Source organism: Perca fluviatilis, chromosome 7, assembly GCF_010015445.1.
Source record: "Perca fluviatilis chromosome 7, GENO_Pfluv_1.0, whole genome shotgun sequence".
Taxonomy (NCBI): domain Eukaryota; kingdom Metazoa; phylum Chordata; class Actinopteri; order Perciformes; family Percidae; genus Perca; species Perca fluviatilis.
In genome coordinates this window covers 13,584,720-13,607,806 of record NC_053118.1, presented here as the reverse complement: position 1 = coordinate 13,607,806, position 23,087 = coordinate 13,584,720, and the positions used below count along the sequence as shown (strand labels likewise).

Below are 23,087 nucleotides of genomic sequence, written 5' to 3'. Positions count from 1 at the left end.
CTGCCATCTGCTAAACCAGATAATTTGATCCAGATAGCTAATTGCTGGCTGCTGTTATCATGTGACAGATAGATCTAAACAGCCTTAGAGAGTCCAGCCACTTCTACACTTTACTTTACATGAGCTAATATGTTGAAGTAAAAGGTGTGAGTCACAAAGCCTCATCATCTGATTATCTCTACATACCAAAACATTAGTGCATTATTATCGGCACAGCTGTATGAAATAAAACATCTTGTGCTTTGGATTTGCTGAAGCATTCTTGTATGTACACACGAACACACTCAGAGGAGATGTAAGCTGACAGATTTGTATCTAGGCAAAAACTGATTGAAGAATTAGATTTCTCTAATCCTGTCAAATGAATTGTTTTTTGGCTAATAGTGCCATAATGTGCCTAATCTTACACATATTCAATTAAATCGCCACAGGGATCCCCTTTCTACTCTTCTGTAACGTAGCTGCTTTTCTATGACATTCTGTTGTATCGTCACTGCAAGGTCTCAGTAAATATCTAATTTATTGATGAATATATTATTAGATACGATTAGTGATGCGTTTATTTATTTCTCTTTCATATGGCCAAGTGCAACATGCTGCAATAATATCTGATGCAAAGCTGATAGAAAGGGAAAGGCATTTGTCAAATTTGGCATGGAGTCGCAAGTATTTAATCCAACAGTAGGGAAGAGCCCTGGCTGCAAGCATGCTGAGATCCATCTCAACTGCAGATACACATCTCATCAGCAGGATTAAGAAACGGATTAGCATACTGTTCAATCATACAAGCAGATTTTTGGCAGTGGATAGACACCACTGGTGCAGTAAAAGTTTCACTTCTTGGTTTTGTCAAAAATCACTTATTTCCTCTCACTGCATGCAACAAAGCATCTACACATCTGGATCTCTTGGGGTTTTTTTTCTTCCTGATTTGGTCCATAGAACATTCAGAGTGGATGTGGTCTCGGTGTAACTGTCCACATGGTTTTCCTTTTGGTGTGTCACTAGATAATGTATGATGTGCACTAGGCACTGGTCCATACTGCACAGCTTTTTGCTTTAAGAGTTTTGCTCTGTTTGGTGTCTGTCCGCTGTGCGTGCGTGTTTTGGGGGTAGCAATCTCTCCTGTAGCTGTCGGTGCAGCAGAGTTGGCAGCTCTCATGCACCATGGGATCATCCTGGATAGATGCTGTTATTTATGCAGCGTGTCTAAACCGATCATCCTGACACAGATTTATGTAAACACAGCAGTTTTTGGCATAGGATGAGGTTCACACACGCACAAGGAGGAAGCTAAAGGTATTATTTAGTTTGGCTCTCCCTCAGTGGGCGCAGTGCATAAACCCAACACGCAAAATATGTTTTGGGAAGCCTGATGGGTTGCCAGCAGGTCAGAGAGGAAGAGGGATGACAAAGTGAGTATGTATACTACAGCAAAGTGTAGGTTCTAAGTATGTCATTGTAACATCTGAAGTTTGATTCAGTATTTGTTTGAAAGGCAGACACAGCAAAACATTTTTAAAAGGATGACGGTAAACGGTCAGTAAAAAAAAAAACAGAGTAATTTTATATCAAACATTTTCTTTATTGTTTTTTTTGTTTTTTATAAACTTATTTTACAAAATTGTGATTTTTTTTTCCCCTCTATCTTTCCATTTTAATCTCTATAAAATTAGGTCTGCAGTTACAGAAGAGAGGGAAGGAAGCAGGCAGAGATTCAGCCGGGACACAATCCTGTCTGATAAATACTGTGTATGAGAGAATTATTTGTGTGTTACATGTATTACTATAATTGTGACAACCAGGAGAAGGGGCCCTCTAATGGCCCCTTGCAAATATAGTAATACAAGGCAGTACGTAAAAAAAAAAAAAAAAAAAAGGTTCCTACAAGAGAAAAGGCAGGAATGTCAGTATCAGATGTGTGGTGATAAGTCTTAGTAGCATTCCAGTGTTAAACAAGATCATTTAGGGAGTCATTCTGTGAATATTGATAAAGAACGAAAAAATAAATAAATAAAAAAAACTACTATGAAATGAAAACAGGGACCTGTTTCTTGCACAAGGCAGATGAGAAAAAAAAAAACCTAATACGTGTATTTCTTCTGAAGGCACATCAATATATAACCCCTGCCCTCTGAAACAACATAATGAAGGAGAAGAGAAAAAGATAGAGAAAATGTCATCTTAAATATTGCACCAAGTTCATTTCTAAAATGTGATTCTGTTTATGACCGTCTTCAGTTGTCTTGATAGGACCGTTTATTTGCTCTCGAGCTGATAGCACATTCTCAGAAGTGAAAAATACCATGCAGTACCCCTTCTCTCTCTCTCTCTCACACACACACACACACACACACACACACACACACACACACACACACACACACACACACACACTCTTTTCTCCCCTCCCCCTCTCTTTCTTACACATTTTACTTTTTTATATAGAGATGACATGCTTTTAATGAACCAAATATAAATGTGAATGCATGACATTCCTTGTATCAGATGGAAAAAAAAAATACAAAAGCAAAAACATATATGATCTATTGGCACATATTGTGGTGAAGGGTACAGAACAGTAAAGCCTTCCCAAAATGATAATTTATCTTCCTCAAACATAAAGCTGACGCTACCAAAGGAGGTGTCAGGGCCGGTGTGGTTAGATTTCTAACGAAAAGTTGCTGGCTTTACAGGGATATTTCATAGACAGATGCACTGTGATTTAAAAACTAAATTCATCAAATTCTGTTAACATTTTTCAGATAACCTGATATGACATATCGAGGCAGAAAAATAAATGAAGCTGTGATTGTTAATGAAACCAAACATTTAGAAATTGTTTAAGTAAATTAGCCTAGTGAGCCATCTGGGAAAAAAAAAACAATTTCATGTTCCACTGACACTTTCAATGTACCAATTAACAGTAAAAGAGATGCAAGTCTCAGATTAAGAAGACTAGCATATAGAAACTGATCAAACTAAATTCATGGAACATGAACCTAATGTGGTTTTAAATGTTGCCTTGTGAATCTGGCCAGAGCACAATAGCACATTGCCAATCTATATCTCTCAGAGATGAATGAAATAATCAATGACATGAATTAAATCTGTGATTATCAGAGATACAAATTGCCATTCTGCACATATACTGGACATTGCAAGGCTTCAAATTACACGCATTTATGTTGAAGCAATACCACAAATGAGAGATAATTAACTTCATAGCGCATATCTCCATAGGTTTTCCCTACGCCATTTAACAGTGTCACAAAGGCTTGGTGAAAATTCTTGTCAATCTGGTCATATTTGTTCATAACAAGTGGGGAAAATACAGTAGTCAATTTAGTATGATGCCAACTCTGACTCTGTAAGCATCAAGCACTAGACTATATGATGCTCCTAGATGAAAGCAGTGTTAGCCCATGCCAAGTCAGCCTACTGCTAAACTTGTCACTGGACAAAATGAAATTGGGTCCATGGCATAAAAGACAATAGCCATATTTAAATATCCTTTGCTAACCAAGCCTAAAAGATCCCTAGATTTCACAGGGGTTTGTGTTTCAAACAGACCGTTGCTTGACTACCTTAACCAAGGCAACTCTTGCGATCTTCTATTGTTCTTCGGGACAGCATACAAGTACCAATCGTAACTTGTCATATACGCCTTTACAAATGGAAGAAAAAAAAAAAGACACGAACAAGACTTTTGCTTAAATGAAAATAGAGAATTCCATTGAACGTTGTCTGCATGTCTATTCAGTTCCTGTGGATACCTATTCCCACATAGCAAATTTAGTAACCTCTAGCTAGTTGTGCGACACTGTTGTAGTTTTACCAGGAACGTGTTCAGAATGGCACGATTATTTTGTTTGTCAATTGAATACAAATCATTTTCATTATACTTCAGCGAGGAAAAAAATGTGAATGCTGACCTGAAGAATTCACTACAAGATCCATTATCCCATCAATCATTAAGCAAATTATGAAAAGAAAAAAAAAAGAAAGCAGCTAGATCAAGGTGCTCATTCTGCACCATGTCTTTTTCTCAGACTCCAAGATCCCAACGCCACTAGATAAACATGAGGCACTGTGAATATCAGATCAACAATCAGAACTCAGTTCTGTGGTCGAGGGGTTGTCATTCCTCTCATCACCCACCCTGCTATTGGTTTTTAATTAAGACAATACAGATAAGAGTAGTGCTGGCCATTCATTCACTGTATATATATAAAATACCTACACACAATCCCAAAATAGTGTTATCTTCTTCAGTCATAATTATCAATACTATTCTGTCATCAAAAACTGTCATGGACCTGTGCAGAGTGTACAGAGCAGAACAGACAGGTTGGAGTTGGGAGTGGTTAGCCACTGTTGGGACACAGAAGCAGCGAGCTAGGATTTCCAACTCCATGACTTTAACCACTTCAGTTTAAAGTGGAGCAGTTTGAAAGTCCTCAGGTGTCCTTCAGTTGGTGGTAGTCATATGTGTGTGTATATACCGTATAGTGGGACCTGTGTGCTCAGCAATCGCCCAATACACATAAGAGAAAGGGTAGACGGGAGAAATGAACACGGAGGAGACCAATGAATGTGGTGTCCTCCACATCTGTTCCAGTTTCTTTTTCCTCCTCTCTCCCTGTACCCGATCCTATTTGCTTCTCCATCGATCCGGCCATGCAATCGTGAAAAGGCTCTGCGTTTCTCTATGTGTCCGCCCCCTCGCTCGGTGTGTTGTGTCCAGAGAGCGGGGGGGCTTTGGAGGGTTATAGCCTCTCGATGTCCCTGTACTTCTTCCGAAGTATGGACACCTGGTCTTTGAACAGGACTGGGTCCAGCCTCATCTGAGAATGGACCAGGGGCATGGTGCCAAACCAGCTGGCAAACTTGTTCATGCAGGTCTGACGCTGGGCAAAATGGTCGGGGTCAGCCCAGCGAGACGCCCGGGAGCTCTGGGGGTGGGGTGGGGGGGGGTGTTAGGAGGAGGAGAGGGAAAGATACAGAAGACCGACAAAATAAATAATGCATCACAAATTATTTTGACCTTCCAGAGCCTATTGTAATTATTCATCAGTCTCTCTTTTTTATTGAAGGCCATATTGCAAAAAAAAACACACGTTTTAATTTGAATTTACAAATGTGTGTCTAAAGGCCAGTGGTCTGGCCAATAATCAGGGAAAGCATGGGTCTCTGTCTGTTCAATACTGAGCAACATTGTGAAAAATAAATTATAATGTGGGCTTTTATAATTCAAAGGCATGTGTTGGCATGTTTAAAAAAGAAGGTACCAGAATTTGCAGAAAGAGAAGAAACGCCTCGCTGGATATCGCTACAAAATCGAGTGAAGTGTTCTCTCCTAACAGTAACCCCTCAGTCACATTAGCTACAAGAGACAGCGACAAAGCGGCAAGCTGCCATGCATTTTCAATGGGAGTGGCCGTTTGCCGGCAAGCTCATCGCTTGTCGCTGCCACGAGCAAGGCGGGGCCAAAATAGACAAGAAGTCTATTTTATGCAAATGCTGAGCGATGTGACAAAGCGACTGCCTATCGGAGTGAAGGCAGCGTGAGGGCAGCGTGACGTATGTACGTTGGTTGCTCGAGTCGAAGAAAATCATTCAAGATGGCGGAAACGCTTCATGACATCGTATTTCTGTATATATCTGATATGTTTGGCATTTTATCTCATATATTTTGTTACCCCTATCGAGAAATAAATACTTTTAAATCCAAAAACATCGTTCTTGTGACTTGACAATACCTCTGAAGTGACTTGTAAGACCTCGTGCAGATACTAGGCAATAGCATGCTACTATCGATACAGAAGTGTCACCGTAACTTCTGCCAAGCAACCAGGAGTAGGCTAGGCACGCCCAGGAACTCCCATCAAGCGAGTGTGTGTCACTGTCTTTTGTAGCTAATGTGACTGTAGGGTAAGGAATGCCTTTCATGTTTTTGAATAGCTTCTTCTTCTAGTCTAGGTGTTAAAATTGCAACCAACTGTCTGCATCCTTCCGGTGTTGCACTCCACGCATCACTTCAAGAGTGTGCTTGCAGTCATTTCCCCACAATCAGTGAAAGAAAGGCAATCAAAATGTACAGTACAGGCCAAACGTTTGGTCACACCTTCTCATTCAATGCATTTGCTTTATTTTCATGACTATTTACATTGTAGATTCTCACTAAAGGCATCAAAACTATGAATGAACACATATGGAATTATGTACTTAACAAAAAAGTGTGAAATAACTGAAAACATGTCTTATATTTTAGATTCCTCAAAGTAGCCACCCTTTGCTTTTTTGATAGCGCTGCAAACCCTTGGTGTTCTCTCAATGAGCTTCATGAGGTAGTCACCTGAAATGGTTTTCACTTCACAGGTGTGCCTTGTCAGGGTTAATTAGTGGAATGTTTTCCCTTATTAATAAGGGAAATCTACAATGTAAATAGTCATGAAAATAAATTTAAAAAACGCATCGCATGAGAAGGTGTGTCCAAACTTTTGGCCTGTACTGTACCTTTAAGTACCTTTGAGTACGACTTTGGCTTTTTATTGTGCATAGGGACTACAACAATTTTAAATATCAAGACCTTCGCTAAACCTGATTATGCACACGTGATGATCACAGAAGAAAACTAAAACGTCGTGCAACCATTGCGTGCCCCCAGAGAGCCGTGAAAGGAATGAGTAACTGAATTGTTTCTCTTTGAAATAGTGCCATCAATAATCCCTAACACAGTGTATGTTCTACCTTCAGTCATAATATAAAATGAACTAGGATAAATATTCTGCCCCACCTGTCCCATCATGGTCTCCTTGTATTGTTTCTTCTGGGTGACTTTGATGGGTGGTAGTTTGGACACAGAGGACACCAGAAAATTCATCAGAATGTCCTCGCAGTTTGACATCTGGTCAACCATGGTCTTCAGACTGGCTGGAAGGTAGGTGGTGTACAAATAGTGGTAGTATCTAAGGGCGAATATAAAAGAGAGTGAACTGTCTTTGTACTGAACTAAATGGAAACAGAATTGCAGTGAAGAGGAGTGAAATACAATAAAAGTAGCAGCGAGGAGTGGGTCAGTACTTGTGATAGATGGCAGCCCCAGTCAGCACCATGGAATATTCATTGGTCCATTTGGAAGTGTAGCCCCAACGCTCCTTGTTGCTGTCCCAGAAGTGACTGCGGGCTGGGTAACCAACAATGCGGTCTGGGAAACTCTGCCACACTGTGAAGGCAAAGTCCACCTGGACCGGGATCAGAGAGAAACAAAGAGACAGAAAGACATGAGGCCAAGAAACCAGCAACACTGTGTCAAAATGATACATAATAGTGATTATACAATTATTAAAAAGAAGGTCTGCAGCATGTACTCTTGATTCAAATTTAGTTTAGTAGTCTGACCTCCGTGGTGGAGAGCACAGTGTCCTCATCCAGACTGAGTACAGCATCAGTGGGGATGGTCTCGTAGGGCAGGAAACGACTGCTTATCACCTGGCATGATTTGCAAAACACAGACACACGAGCAAAATGTGATTGGTTGCTAAAAGAGAGTAAATAGTTTTACTATGCATCTAAACAACAACAACAACAACAACAACAACAACAACAGGTGTATAAACAGGCCCATATGAGCACAAGTGAGGTACATCTGCCTGACAAGCAATGCTACCAGTGTCTTAATGTCTGTTTGTGCTACAGAGTTGTTTCATCTTGCTGCGTTAACAGCAGAGTAAGTCAAATAATACAAGCTGACATAAGCCCAATGACAGCAGAAATACAGCATTTCACTGAAACCACAGATAGAAATCTACAAGCATTTCCTCCCCCTGCTTTTTGGCATGCATCTAGGCCAATAACTAACTGGATAACAAGGGCTTATAAAGTGGTTTTCAAATAATGATATATGCGCATGTTGTTTTTCAAAATATAGTGTTAAGGGTTTCTATCCCTGACAGCACCGGCCTTGTTAGCCACATCACCATTCAACCTACAGAGCCTAGGCTAAATAACAAACACGATGAAAAAGGAGGTTAGATTTAATGTAACCAATACAGGATTGCAATCCGCAGCACATCCCTGACATATTAAACACTTCTGCAGTATTTCAGAAACTAGCAAAGTATCAGAGTGGTGATTGGCAGAAATGTTCTACCGCTGACAAATGCTGTTGATCGGCAGTGACACAACTTTACAGCAGCTTTTGTAACTGTGCTTAAATTCCCATCCTTTTTGCCATTGGTCCACTTAAGAGATGGGCTGGAAACAGCAGAATACACCGTACACTTTGACCACTTTAACTACTTTGTAAGGAACTTTAGGGTGCCTGCAGTTTTACATTTACATCTTGAATTAAATTCCGCTGAAGGATTCTAGTGCTGAATGTCAAATGGCTGCAATAACATTACCTAATGAGAGAACTAACGCCATGGTTCTTTACCTTGCTTTCGCCTTCTATAACAATGACAGGGACTGAGGTGACAGGCCAGCGGTGCTTTGCAGGAAGAGGCTTGTCACAGTTCCACACAACTATCACCTGTACAAAGGGAAAAATAGGTCAAGCTTAGCCATCATCCAGAACACATGTTCATATTCATCTGCATACCGATGTATGGACACCTAATGAGAAATATGTTAAAATAGAGGCCTACTGATCATTGTCAATATATGTACAGTATTATATGTACCGGTACATGTCTTGTTTTAATTTAAAGCTCTATTTTTATTTGCTTCCTATTTCTGTGGAAGACAACAACTTCCTCATTCTACTGCAGATCTATTTTCAGAACAGTCCCACCACCAACAGTTAACATGACAGCGACAAACCGCATCACTGTAAATGTTAAAAGAAAATGTGCTGACACCTTCATGCAAGCCATGCAGTTTTAAATCCAGAAAAAAAACTGAACTCTCATGTTTGATGCATTTGCAAAATGCCAGAATAATGGGTAACATTTTTACTGTACACATGAAAACTGCTGCTCCAAAACACAGAGTAGTTAAAAGGCTAACTACCATAAACCCATTACAGTCACCATCAATATACACTTACTGAGAAATTACAGTTCATTTTGTACACTTTTGATCCATGTCCTTTATTTCCTACAGTGTGCATTAGTATAGTATACAAGTATCTGTAGAGAGAGGGTGGACCTATTGTGGCAGGAAGGTTTGAATATTATTTGGACAGCCTCCCTTCATCTCCAGCATGAATAAAATACTGAGGTTTAAAAGCTTTTTTTTTTTTAAGATTATTTTTGGGGCATTTTAGGCCTTTATTTGACAGGACATGAAAGGGGAGAGGGGGGGAATGACACGCAGTAAAGCGCCGCAGGTCGGAGTCTAACACGGGCCCGCTGTGCCAAGGAGCAAACCTTCATATATGGGCGTCAGCTCTACCAACTGAGCCATCCGGGCGCCCTTAAAAGCAGTTTTAAGCAAACACTAGTAATGTGATAAACCTGAAAAATGACACTGACATAGAGACAAACGGACCTTTTTTCTGCCAAAGCAGCTTTGCCCACGTTGCTTTCTGTTTAAAATCTTAAAACACTGTGTTCGAAACTCTCAGAGTTTAATCCGTTAAACATTTTCCTCATCGGATAAATTAGCTCCATATAGTTCTATACTCACCTCGCATCAGCATCAAGTAGTAACCACTGCGGATCAGGTCAACCTGATCACAACGGAGTGAGGGGAGTAATATATTGTAACGTGTTGGGTGTTGAATTACCTGAGCACAGTACTGGGATTTGGCCACAACCACGAGCAGCTTCATGACTGGCTGGGACTGGGAGACCAGTGGGCTCACCACATGAACGATCGCTGTAAACTTGGTGTATGGTTTGACACCTGAAAACAGCCAGGACACATCAAAGGTAAGAAAAGAAGCAATCCAAATCTGTCACGTAAAATTTCAAGCATGAGAATCATGACCACTGAACTGCACTAACCCTAACCCTACAGTTATATGTTCTATAAGGAAGTAGTATTAGCATCGTTGTTTTGGGCATCTTTAATATCACTATTTCTAAACTGAACTGCACAAAAGTAGAACTTCATCTATGAGTACTAGCTGTTTGACAGCTTTGAGCGTCTCTTAGTTTACGCTTGTTTACTTCAAGCTGTGTGTACTTGGCATACAGTGCAACTGAAAAGGTCTAATTAGGCTTGTAAAGGAAAAGGTTCCTGGTAACCAAATTCCAATGTCAACAACAAGCCCCATGTCTGCCCAATTAACCAAGCACAAATACAACATGGCAACATGGCAGGTCTAATTGGTGAGCTTCTCTGTGACAAATCATGAATTAATAAAAAGATACACAGCATAACTTGTGGCAATGTCACTGGTTCACATGTTAGTTTACGAGTATTCGACAGCTGCCACGCACCAGCTGTTCCTGTGTTGTGTCGTAAATGAAAATCAGTCTATCAAAGTGTATGGAGTGCCGTTAACGTGGTTCTTAGCACATCGCATGTGCATGAATAATTAACTGACCCAGCTTAGCATAGTAGAAGGGGAAGTCTCCCAGGTATGTGGAGTACTGAGGCAGGGTGAAAAGGCCTCCAGGCAGACTGTTCCACATGAGGTTACTCCTCGAGGTATGCTGCACTACCCGGTCCTGGATGATCTGCACAAACAGAGGAGCGGAGGAGATCCAAATTTATGTTCAAAGTTGTCAATTGATTGCAATTGGTAAATATCAATCAACTGTTGACAATCCTCCTTGTTCCCGTGTGACTCATAGCAAAAAAAAGAAAATAAATAAAAGATCACTGGGCCAAGATACAGTATTTGTACAACTAGCGTGAACGGCAGTAAGATGTCAGGAAATTAGCTTTGAGCAAAGATCTTCCATGTTTATTTACTTCAAATGAAACAATAATTATGTCAGTCTTATATGCTGTTTGGAAATAGCGGGCAGACACAGATCCTCTGGCACTTCTCAAGTCACTTCAAATAAACAACAAAAAAACTGCAGACTACAAAGGAGTGGTTTTTCTTTATGCGGTCATGGTTTCTCATAGACAAATATAAATTCAAGAATATAATTAAACAGCAACATAATTTCAGCTGTTCCATAATCCTAAACCAAATTTACAAGTTTATTGGTTTGTTTAGCCCAATATCAATGTGTCATTATGCTTTACGGGCTCACAGCATCAACTGTTTCCCGCTCCACCAAAGCTCTAAGAAGACTCTTACAAAGGGAGGGGATACCTTAATATAATCTCAGGAGCCGTGGGCTAGATACAGAGCAAAGTAAACCCAGTTTATTTCTTGTAGGGATTGTGGTAATGAACCGATTATTGAGGGGCAACTTTACCTTGTTTACAGTAAAATATCTAAAATCCCTTGCTAATGGCAGCTCGCTTATGGCCAAAACACTGACCTCTTACCAGCCTTATACTATGGCATGTGTTGGAATAGGGTTAAGATACTGAGAGTGTAAACAGATCGAAGATCAGCTTCTTCGGGGTATAACGTTACCCTGACAGAGAAATCCCATCCCTGCCTTCTAGTGCCCTGACTTCCTTCCTCTTGGGACGAGGCCTCTGTAACACTATCTGTGGTGTAAATGGCAGGCAGCGATAAGGCTGATGTGTAAAAACACAAAAAAATCTGCAGTACTTTTGTTTAAATTAAGATTTAAACATTCCTTAAACAAAATTAACATGATACATTTATCTTCTCTACATTCTGGTCGACCACGAGGTCCACTGTTGATAGTGGCTGGTGAATTTGGGGATGCACAAAAGACTTGGAATGCAGAGAAACATCCATCCTTACACACTGCTAGTCTTACACATCCTCTGTTTCTCTGTCTTGCTCCCTTATCCGTTTTCATTCCTCCCTGCTCTCATCTTTACTTGTTTGTTATTCGAGCCCAAGAGCAGTAAAAGATAGCCTGCTACTCACTAGGAAGAATATAGATAAATGGAGTCTGACAGGAACAAACTACTGACATGATTGATAGCAAAGCCACAGCAAGAAACAGCCTCAAAAACATGACAGCAGTGTTTAACAATGTATATCATCCCTCTTGGTTTTCAATCTACTGTAGTCCGGAGCAGTTTCATTGTGGTTATTATGTCTGCAACTACAAAGTCTCCACTTGTCAATACAAAGTCAATAACTGGGATGAACAGAATTTAGCGACTTGAAAAATGATATGAAAAAGCAATCATCAAATAGCAGAATCACAGCACCACCATCTTATATTTCCAAATTACTGGATACAAAACAAACAACATTTTTATTGTTGTAACGTGTAAAAATACTGACACCCTAATTAGTAACATTTTAAACAAGCAGGCAAATCGTGGGCATTGGCATCAGATTCTGTTTTGAAAAAGGATGAATACAATTCATACTAAAATATATTAACAACTTGCAAAACGTGTGTGTGTGTGTGTGTGTGTGTGTGTGTGTGTGTGTGTGTGTGTGTGTGTGTGTGTGTGTGCATTTGTATTGTATGTACCTCCAATGTGGTCAGTACTATCTTTTCCACAGAGTTGAAATAAGCCTCCCATAGGAACTGGGTCTGGTGTCTAAGGGACAGGATCTTATCCTGGTGGATGGAGCGCACTGTTGAGGGGATCTGGGAAATAAATATATACACGTTACCCCAGACAGAACAAGAACAAAACCCTGTAGTCTTGTAGAATTACACTGGGTATTGTCATTTCACCCACAAAATGCTTTGTCTGCAGAACAAGTGCAAGATCTGCCTCAGCTGTCATATACAGTAACTCTGTTATACAGCTTACAGTAGCTTTAGGAGACAGTGGTCTCTGTATGTGCTGGGTGGCAAAAAATGCAAACTGGAATAAGAAGCAAAGAACACCTGCATACTGCCATTGGGTTACCAATTTTAGTTTTTAGATTAAGCCAGATATAAGCTTCTGTGGTCACAAACATTGTTAACCTCAAGAAAATTGTGAATACAACAGCAGTGCACATATGTTCTGTCTTTATTTTCTTATTTTTTTTAGCAATGTTGACTAAACTTTAGAATACCTTTACGTTTCTACTGTAGGAGCAGCTGTACCTACCTGTAATAGCAGCCTTTCATCCCCAATCACGGCTGCCGTATTCCAGTCGATGATTTCTGAGAAGGGCAGCTCCCAGCCATTACTTAGCATCACTGGCACACAAGCTGCCTGTAAGAGTAATACACATCATCATCATCATCATCATCATCATCATACACACATACATACAAAATAGATAATGGTATTAATGGTCTAAAAAAACCTGCTTTGCGGAACCGGTGATGCTCACGACAGGTATTGTCATGTATGGTAAAAATGCAAACATAAGATCAACTAGAAATAAAGAATTAATAAATACATGCATTAAATCAGTGGTGTGGATAAGTTGGATAAGAGCACCATCTGTTTGCCAGTGTTACGTCCCATGTGACGTTAGTCTTGAAATATTTATATTCAAAGGGAACAACCAGACATCACCCTTGTGGTACAGGTTGTATTTCTATGGGCAATGATAAAAAGACTGGAGAGAAGAGATAACTGAAAAATATTACTAAATAGCTTACGATCTGCAAACCCATGTTATCGCTGTACAGGGTTCATTTCCCAAGCAATCAAATCAGGCAATTTAACCAATTGAGGCAACATATCTTCCAACACATTTCCATTAAGTACAGAACTGCTGCAGAACCTCAATGACTAACCCTCAAAGTAACTAGGCAGTGCGGCTTCATAAAAATGATCATTATGTTCAGTGGAAAGGAAGATACACTTCAAAACATACTTGAACATTAAACCCCTGTGTCTGAGAGATTAATGCAATTGCATTGAAGTGTGTGTATCCATGTTTGTAAATGTCCATGTGAATCCATTCACCCGTTTGTGGGTGTGTGCAAAATGTAAGTGCATGTTTGCACTGCCGGAGCGCCCTGCCTGCAGTGGCCGGCACTATAATCTGTTAAGCGGTGTGCTATTCACCGCCTGACCATGGTCACTCACTACACATGCACGTTGTCCAGGCACAACCGCTCCTGCCTCAGAGCGCTGCAGTGCTCGTGTAATCTCCTCGGTGTCATTAGCAAAGACAGCAATCTGCTGAAACGCTGCCATGCTTTCCCTACCTATCTGCTCTCACAGACTAATCAACTAGAGCTCAATCCTCTCTCCACACACACACACACACACACACACACACAATTTTGCAAACACACATGCATAACATAGAACCTCAATGTGACTCTACTGCTTGTTACGGCATCTGCAATGCACAACCTGATCCTACCAGATTGCGCTCTACATCATCTGCCAAATCAGTCAACCCCTCCCCTCCATCCCAGCACTAGCTCAATCTCAGCTCTTGACTATTGCAATGCTTCTTCACTTGAGCCACTGTAACTAATACAGCACCCACATTCTCAAGTGTCTGCCTGCCCTACTACTGTGCTCCTGCATACGGCTGTGAGTGAAAAGACACACTAATGCCTCCAGGCCATGGTCCAGCACTACTCTCTAGCCAACATCTGCATGTTACCTCAACTGCAGCTGCACTCTCTTCCTGTGTCGACCTGGTCATCAGTCCACTGTCTGACTTTGCCTCAGTCCTGGCTCCCCAGTGGTGCAATTATCTACCCATTCCAGCCTACTCGCTCAAAAATCTCTCTCTTCTTCTCTTTCTCTACCGTTTCCCCAGGACTAATGCTTGCAGTACTTGACACAAAGCATAACTCGCACAGAGGAAAGTAACACCATGACTTTGGTTGCTTTTGAAACCCTACGCGTTAGGGCTGGGCGATAAAACAATAACGATATGTCTCGCGATAGACACGTAATCAATATCAATAGAAAATGCGTTCGATAAAACGCTCGATAACTTGTTTTTCTTCATTGGAAGAAACCAGAGGTTGCGAAGCAAGTTTGATTGCATGAACAAAGGCACTCACACTCTGGTAACTTAGCAACGTAGGGAGTGACACTCTAACAGCCAATCATGTAACAGTATCAGGTTTGGTTGTGCCACATCGCTATCTCCTGTTGGGTTCTTCAATAACAGAACCGGCGGCGTGGAGTGATAAGTGGAAAGTGAGCGCCGCAGCGAGCGAGGAAATTGTTGATAAAACAGAAAAAGTCAGTATGTTGTCATGCTAGATGGCTGAGAGATGTATTGTATCACTTAAAATTGATCAAAATTAAGTACACTCTGCATGGAAGCAAGTCCAAGTTTTATGAGGTATGGGGTCCTTTTTTACGTTACTTTGATAACTTGAAGGATATAAAAGACTGGGACGACCAACCTTAGAAATTACTCTGCTGGTTCAGTACGGTCTTCTGTATCTGTGACAGGATGATGACTTGAGGTGTGGCTCTTCTTTTTCCTTTCTTATTTTTTCTTTTTATTTACTCATTTTAGTTTTGTGTTTGATTTTTCTTTCTTCCCTTTTCTTTCTTTTGGATATGGTGTACTGTATACAGTTTGTCTATTTGTGTAATGGTTTTTAAACTATCTTATCCCTTTTTGTAACCACAAGAGGATGTTAGGGTGTGGGTTGGGGTGGGATATGTTTTTGTTGTGTAACGTCTGTTAAATACCAATAAATAGAACTTAAAAAAAAAAAAAAAAGTCAGTATGGCAGTTTTGGGGATTTTATAAGTCTGACCGTAGTCAGACCAATGTCATCAGCAAATTATTCAAGACCGTCGTCCCCACCAACACTGGTAATACCACTAACTTGTTTTACCACCGTAGCCGCGGTCACACTTTGGAGCACAGCCGTATTCGCCAGCAACGTCCAACAACATCTGCAACACCACACAAGCAGCAGACCACCATGGAGAGGCAGACATGCTGAGCACTGTCGAGAACCCAGGATTCCCCCCCCCCCACCACGTACGGTTTAGGCTGTAGCGTGACTTTTAGACGGAGAAAAATAATAATAACTTACTGTACGTATCAAGTTTGTTTTTTATGTTACAGATGTAAAGTCTACCTCAGTTTTATTTTAATTTCTCCTATGTTTACAAACATACAAAAAAAAAAAACATATATTTTAAAACACTTCATTCACCAGAAGGTGAATCAACTTGTGAGCTTCTTAGCACTAAACTTGCAGAAAATAGTTCTTCTCAGGTTTCAGGTTTCTCTATGTTTATATTTAACACTTTTTTTGCACCTTAATGTTAAGAGATAATTGTTAAGTGTTCATTGTGATTTTAGACTTATGTTTACATTTTAATTATTTGAGTGTTTTCCATGGTTGTGTTGACATTTCTGCTTTTATAACTGAGGGGATTATAATCAGACAAAGGTTAAGTTTAAAATAAAAATGTTTAAATTTAATATATTTTTCTCCTGGTCCTTATTTTAAATAGGTCATAAAACATATCAATAATTATCAATATCGACCGATGTGAAACACTTATATCGTGATACAGTTTTCAGCCATATCGCCCAGCCCTACTACGCATACACCACCTGATGACAACATATGTCATGCAGACCCTTGCGCACAGTAACATTTTGGCTTAAGTGTAATGTCAGAGGAGAGGATGACTCAAGGAGGGGCATAAAGAAACCTAAAGAAATGGAAAAAGCAGAACCAGAATAAAAAGTAGAATAAAATCGAGAGAGAAAATGGAAGGTCCAGCAGTGAAGACACTGAGTCAGAGGCAGCTGTAGCAACATTGGCTGCACATTAACAAAATGACGTGGGTGAGAGAGCTACTGGAAGTAACTCAGTACATCACTTATTCCATTCTCCCCCCACTATTAATGGCTTTATTGTTTGGTCGCCACGGCTTCAGGGCTGACGCACAGATCATCTTGTGTTTGGCCATTACGTTCAGCTGCCAACCCAAATTGCCAAAACGTACCTTATTGATATAGACACTTCATCAAAACTGAAGCACTTTAAGCGCAAGGATCTATGTGGCTCAGACTTTGATTCAGGGTTTAATCGGGTCCAAATCTTGCATACATTGTATGCATCTTCTGAGTCACCATAATGCACCTACTGTGAGTCCGATTTACTAACAGCTGAGCCTAGCAATAATGAGCCGCATCTGTGTGTCACTGACCTGCAAAGCCTCTAAGAAGCGAAAAGAACCCAGCCGTCGTCCTCGAGGTACCAGACAGAACGTCGAGTTGTACAGCATCTCTCTGTAGTCATACCTGTAGGATGATAGCAAAGAAGAGAAGACATTAGCAACTAAGAATGTGTACTCAAATGTACAGTATACTAGCAGTGTCCTTCCACCAATGCATTAATGTACACATTGTGTGACGTCTCATGATAAAATCCTGACTTTAGGAACCCAGCCAATACCAGGCCCAAGTTTCCTGAAACTGTCTCAGTGCAGCAGCAGAGGACAGAACAGAAAAGGTACCTCTTTTTAACGATGGAATACCTGGAAAGCACAAGTACTTTCAGGAAAAATCTCATACTTTGATCTTGACTCCTCTCTCTTCCCTTCTCCCCACCCATTCTTAAACCCCTTGCCCTCTCACCTGCTCATCTCAACATCTCCCCCCCCCCCATCCAATCTAAGCCTCAGTCAGCACTTGCTTGGATTAAGGAGCTGCTTGGAATTCCTTCAGTGTCAATATTACATGTGTGCATGTGAGAGTGTGAGAAAGAGTGTGCATTTCTGTGTTGCCTGGTTGTCATGCGTTGGACCGGGTTTGATTAGATAGGACTGGAAGTGTGCACATTTTATTTCTCAGTGTATTCATGCAAATGTGTGTTTGTATTTAAAACCATGTGTGACCACATTTGCACAAGAATGCAAATATGGATGTAAAGGTGAGTGATAATTTGTGTACGCATAGTGTGTGCCCGCCTGGGGCTATTTTCCTACACTCTCCTTTATTGTATATAGATGTATTATGCTTAGGCTGTACTCCTGTGTCTCTAAGTATACTGCTTAATGGCAGTGTGGCAGTACACAGCAATATAGATGTAGTTCCCCCTTAGTACATTATGATATAAATAATGACACTTTTCCATGTTATGCCATTGTGCATCAATCTGAAACACATTCTAAGCCAATTAAAATGTATCCCAAAAAGGTGTCTGACCAGTATATACTTGTCCGTTTTTTCAATACTCCGGGTCATTTATGGAGCAATGAAGAGAAGGTCCATCTTAACCCCAATATTTTAGGGAATACTGCAGACAAACAAGCCACAGCGATGTAAATGTATAATATAGAGGAATATACATAAAGACATAAGACACAACTGATTCCCATTCATAATTTCTGGGCCATCTTACAATTAATTTAACCATGGTTGAAAAGCATGCATGAACTATAGAGCTGTCTTTACCACATACTTCCATGTTCCATATTGAAATCAGCTGGGGGTTCGTTTTAGATAACGAGTGCTTGCCAAATGTCAAGCAAAGTATTTTAGTATTCATCTGCTAACAAGTGGCTCCATCTATACCTCCTTTCATTCAGCAGAGATCACAGGATGCCAAGCCAGCTGGAAATCAAGTTCTCAATAGCTTTTACATAAATAGCGGTTATGCATGATTAAACTGAGTGAAATAACGCTGACACAAAGTCTGGTTCTCTTGTTCTTCTACAGTATACAGTATGGAGGTCACAAATGAAAATAATTTAAAATATCAACTGCAATGTTTGTTGAATCAACGTTGGTGTTCTATTTGGATAAACCCACTTTAGATACCATTTACAATTATCAGCCACTACAGTGACTTTAGAGATTAACAGCCATAAAAAGCACAAAAGTTAAGCTTGCTGCCATCTCTAGTAATACTATGTAATGTACACAGCAATCCATTATCCACAATGCACATATGAGTAGGTTAAAATAAAGAATACTAAAGGCTAGGTAACATCACAGATGCTGCTCTGATCTGTGCATCCACCATGAATCAACAATCTGATTAACCAGATACTCCATCACAGATCATTAAGGATGATAAACAAGTAATCCAGCCAGAGGCATGTAATAACTGACCGTTTTTTAAGCCTATAAAAACAAAAGTATAGGTCCTTATCTGGGCCTTGCTGGGTGTAAATCTCCCATCCATCTCATTTCCTGACAGTGCAAACTCAGAAAAGACCAGATGTTTCTCTCCCTGCATACCTCCATTCTTCTCTACTCTTCCAGATGGCTGCCTGTGGGGAGGAGCAGTCTCACAGTATGCTACCGCATGTCAGTGGAAATGTTAAGGATGAGTGTTAAAAAAAATATCTTCTACATGAACCCAACTCCTGTCTTGGTGTGCATTTTCGGTTTTATTTTCCCCAGATTTTAAAAGTGCACATGCACGTAGGTGTTCAACAGATCGGTCTCATTGGAAAGAAATCAGGATAGATGTCAGCGAGGAGTTAGTCACAGCAACGTCCGCTATTAACTCGACATGATAAGAGGTAAATCCTGCCGAGTCCCATATTTCCCATAACATGCAGATGGCTGCTGGTGAGCAGTCTCACAGTAGCAGATTGGTCATCACTGAATAATCACACCATTGAGCTTGAATATTCTTTTTTTGCCACCTCCCTATAATGATATAGTGCAAAATACTAGAATAAACTTACTTTACTATTAAAGTTATTATTAAAACAACAGGACTAATATGGAGAAACTACTGTCCAACAACAGGCTTTAAAAATGGCACAGCACCATCATACTCTACTGTAGCATCGTCATTGCCCTTGAAAAATAGGGTATTTATGCACATTATCATGAATAAATAAAGTGATCATCTCCATCTCAATAAATTAAGATCTAAACAGCCAAACTGCTAAACAATGTATCCTCCTGTAGAGCTGTGCACTACAGCAGCTTCAGCCTGAGAGAATGTATGTAGTGGACACATTCACTGAGGATTTAACCTCAACCAACTGTTCAAACAGAGTGACCACACTGTTGACATTTCCTGACCATGCAGTTGCTCTTGGTTAGAAACTACCATCTTTTAGAAATTATGGTTCTTTTATGTGACCACTTTATGCAAACCCTGTATGCATTTGTAAGTGCGAGAGTGAGGGAGAAAGATACATTGAGACAACTAAAAATAACTTTAAAGTCCTCTGTGTTTTAGAGGGGTAGCTTAATTTCCAGTGGCATAAGAAAGTCATTCTCATACTGTGTTGACTGTGTGGAGACAGTGACTGGAAGAAGTGGGTATCATTCAAAACCTTATTCCACCAACAATATTATCAATTGTTAATGCTCACAGACTACTCCAGAATATCTCTATAGCAAGCAAGAGAAACTTCAGCCATAAACTCTTTCCATGCACCCTCTGCATGTCAAGTAAAGGTTGGCAGGAACAGATCACTGTCAGCTGGAACATGTATCAAAGAGGAGATACATATTGTACATTTTAAGGGTATATTTAAAGTCCATTAGAGGGACTACGCATGGCATTACTCATAGAATTGGAGTTACTTAGATCCAAGTAACATTTTGGCATTGTGACATTGAGATATGACCATGATGAAAACATGGACGCTGACTCACTGTGACTTGTTTGCTATAAATTGCAACATAGTTTCAACTGACATGGGAAAAGTATATAGTGACCACATTCTCATTTAAATAGAAAGCAAAATCTACAGGAGAAGGTTTGAGTGAATAATATCTAAGTGTACTATCGCATGCATCATCACGTCAACACCACAACTAAGATCAATAATAAACCAGTCTATTCTGGTATTCAGTTTTCTAGGTCTCTCATTGGGGAAAAGAGAAAAGACAGTAAAATGGTAAACCATCACCTTTTGTTTTGGTGCTGTGTGAGATCTACTGTTATGCAATTTGTATGTAAACCTATTCATTCATGGATATAATTAAACGGCATTCATTAATACTGCAGGAAAGGAACAAAGTATGAATCACAGAAAGAGAAAAGGATAACAACAAGTGAGTTGGGTCCCAAAAAAAAAAAAAATCAACCAGTCTCCTAGCAACAAGAATGGATGGCAAGACTCAGAAGAACAGCCTAAGTGTTTGCCTCCCATAATCTGTGTGGACCACACACATTTACAACATGACACATCATAGAGAGGACTGCAATCAAAGGAGGCATTGCTTCAGCTGCTCTATGACAGGCCACAGTGCTCGTGTAGGTCTTCTGTGCTGGGATAGCGTGTCCATCAGGGACTATGGGTCAATTTTATTTAATTCATCGAATTAGATTAAGTTTAAGTGATACTTTATTAATCCCGCAAGGGGAAATTACATTTTTCACTCTGTTGTAAGTTATTACACACATTACACACCTTCATCTGCTTTTTGTTCTTAGAACATCTTGCCCTGAGCCCTGACATGCAAAGAATGAATATATTTATTAAGAAAATGGCACTTCCTTGTATTTGTTTTTATACATGTTACAAATTATCCAAAACAAGAGGGATTCTAACTAAAGGTATTACAATAATAAGATAAAAGAATGTCAATGTAACTTTACTAAATCATGATCAAAACAAACTTACACCAGAATGAGGACACTTGGTAGTTATTGTAATTCAACAAAGATTACATCATACAAGCAAGCAAGCAAGCTGGACTAATTATTGGAAAAAGAGCAAGTAATCAGACCCCGTGCTGTCAATCATCATCAAAAGATTACCCTCTATGAAAGCTCAGCTGTGGCCTTATTGCATGTGCCTTCATCTGTAGCCGGGGGGCCTAAGTACTTTAGCGGAGTTAAACATTATGCTTTTTAAAACGGTCACCTGAATAATCCAAAATGCATACTTTAAAAATATTGCCTCCAGTTCATTGTGTAGCCATCACTCATCTTGGTCAGAATCCTCAACAACCGAGAATTCCCAAACATGAGCTTCAGAGGGGAAATGATGGCAGCTCTAGTACTATCCTGCTCTCTCACCCTTCTCCCATCCCTTACTAACTTCATATCTCATTTTCTGCTTCCTCTTCTCTGTCACAGTTAGGCCGAGTAGATCGGCAGTTGGCTGTTGCCAGGACTATGAGTTCAAGCCAGAGGAATTTCAGCCTGAAAGGCACCGTGTGAAAGTGACTGTCATCGGATGAGAAATGGAAAGATGAAAAAACTGCAGTTGACAACTGCATGCTGTATTAAAAAGCCCCACACAGCCAGAGCCACCCATGGCAAGAATGTCACACAAACATGCACATAAAGCCCGATTTTGATCTTGACACACATCAGAGCGACTTCAATAGGTCAATAAGACACTGCCAGACCCTCTTAGACGCAGCTGCTTTCTTTCCCCTGACATGACAGCGCACCAAGAGGTAGACATGTACAACACATAGTGACAGGCCCAAGGAGGGGATGCTAGCATGTTTTACTCATGCTGGCAAAAAACAAAACCCCAAAAAACCACTGACATCAAATACACTCTCTTTTTTGGAAGACCTGCATATGTAAAAATGAACACACATACAATGTGTTTTCAGGCATGAGCGCAATCATTACATGCCTGTTTTGATCACCAAGAGGCAGCCGCTTATAAGGTGGGGTTAATGAGCACCCCTCATACTCATGGCCATCGAGATGAATATTAGAAAGCAGAGTGGCCTCTGGTATAGAAAGAGTTCATCAGAACTCTGTGGAAAGTGTTTCAACCCACCGCAGCTTTAATGGGGTTTAAGGAGCACCACCTGCTCCACCCTGAGTTATTAGAGCAAAGATGATGTTTATACCAATACGACTATTTGAAAAACGAAGCCTTTACTTATTTCCCCAAGGCACCTTTGGCTCACTCATCCTCCTCTGGTTAATGAGTTCAAAGAAAGCTTTATAAAACATTTACAGACACACAGAAGGGGGTCTCAAGTTCTACCACAGTTCTATATGACCTCAGGTTAATTCACCTAATTACTATGCTTTGAATCTTACATCCCACTTCTTTTTCTTGTTCCCCTTCTGTCTCCATCCATCTTAAGCCCTCTCTCAACAGGAGAACCAGAAACCTTTTATCTCTACAAATGTCCCTCCTCAAAATGGAGTCATGCACACCCTTGACTTTGTTCCAGTAAGCGCAACACGTACTGATCAAAACACAAAGATTTATCAACATCTATCTAGAAAATGTTTGTGTCATAAAAAGAACTGCTGAATTTCAATGAATCCTTT

The 23,087-nt window shown here is 40.2% G+C and overlaps 1 protein-coding gene across 1 annotated transcript in view; it reads right to left on the bottom strand.

Annotated features, from left to right (window-relative positions):
• Positions 1-1,639: 1,639 nt before the first annotated feature.
• LOC120562530 (exostosin-1a-like) overlaps positions 1,640-23,087 on the bottom strand; it is a 40,017-nt gene continuing 18,569 nt past the window's right edge. The window contains exons 2-11 of the mRNA XM_039806252.1: positions 17,065-17,158; positions 13,057-13,164; positions 12,483-12,602; positions 10,499-10,631; positions 9,734-9,852; positions 8,441-8,536; positions 7,405-7,494; positions 7,087-7,247; positions 6,800-6,971; positions 1,640-4,955 (exon numbers count right to left, since the gene is read on the bottom strand). Of these exons, the coding sequence (XP_039662186.1) occupies positions 4,770-4,955; positions 6,800-6,971; positions 7,087-7,247; positions 7,405-7,494; positions 8,441-8,536; positions 9,734-9,852; positions 10,499-10,631; positions 12,483-12,602; positions 13,057-13,164; positions 17,065-17,158 (1,279 nt within the window). The 3' untranslated portion in view covers positions 1,640-4,769. The remainder of the gene's footprint in view (positions 4,956-6,799; positions 6,972-7,086; positions 7,248-7,404; positions 7,495-8,440; positions 8,537-9,733; positions 9,853-10,498; positions 10,632-12,482; positions 12,603-13,056; positions 13,165-17,064; positions 17,159-23,087) is intronic.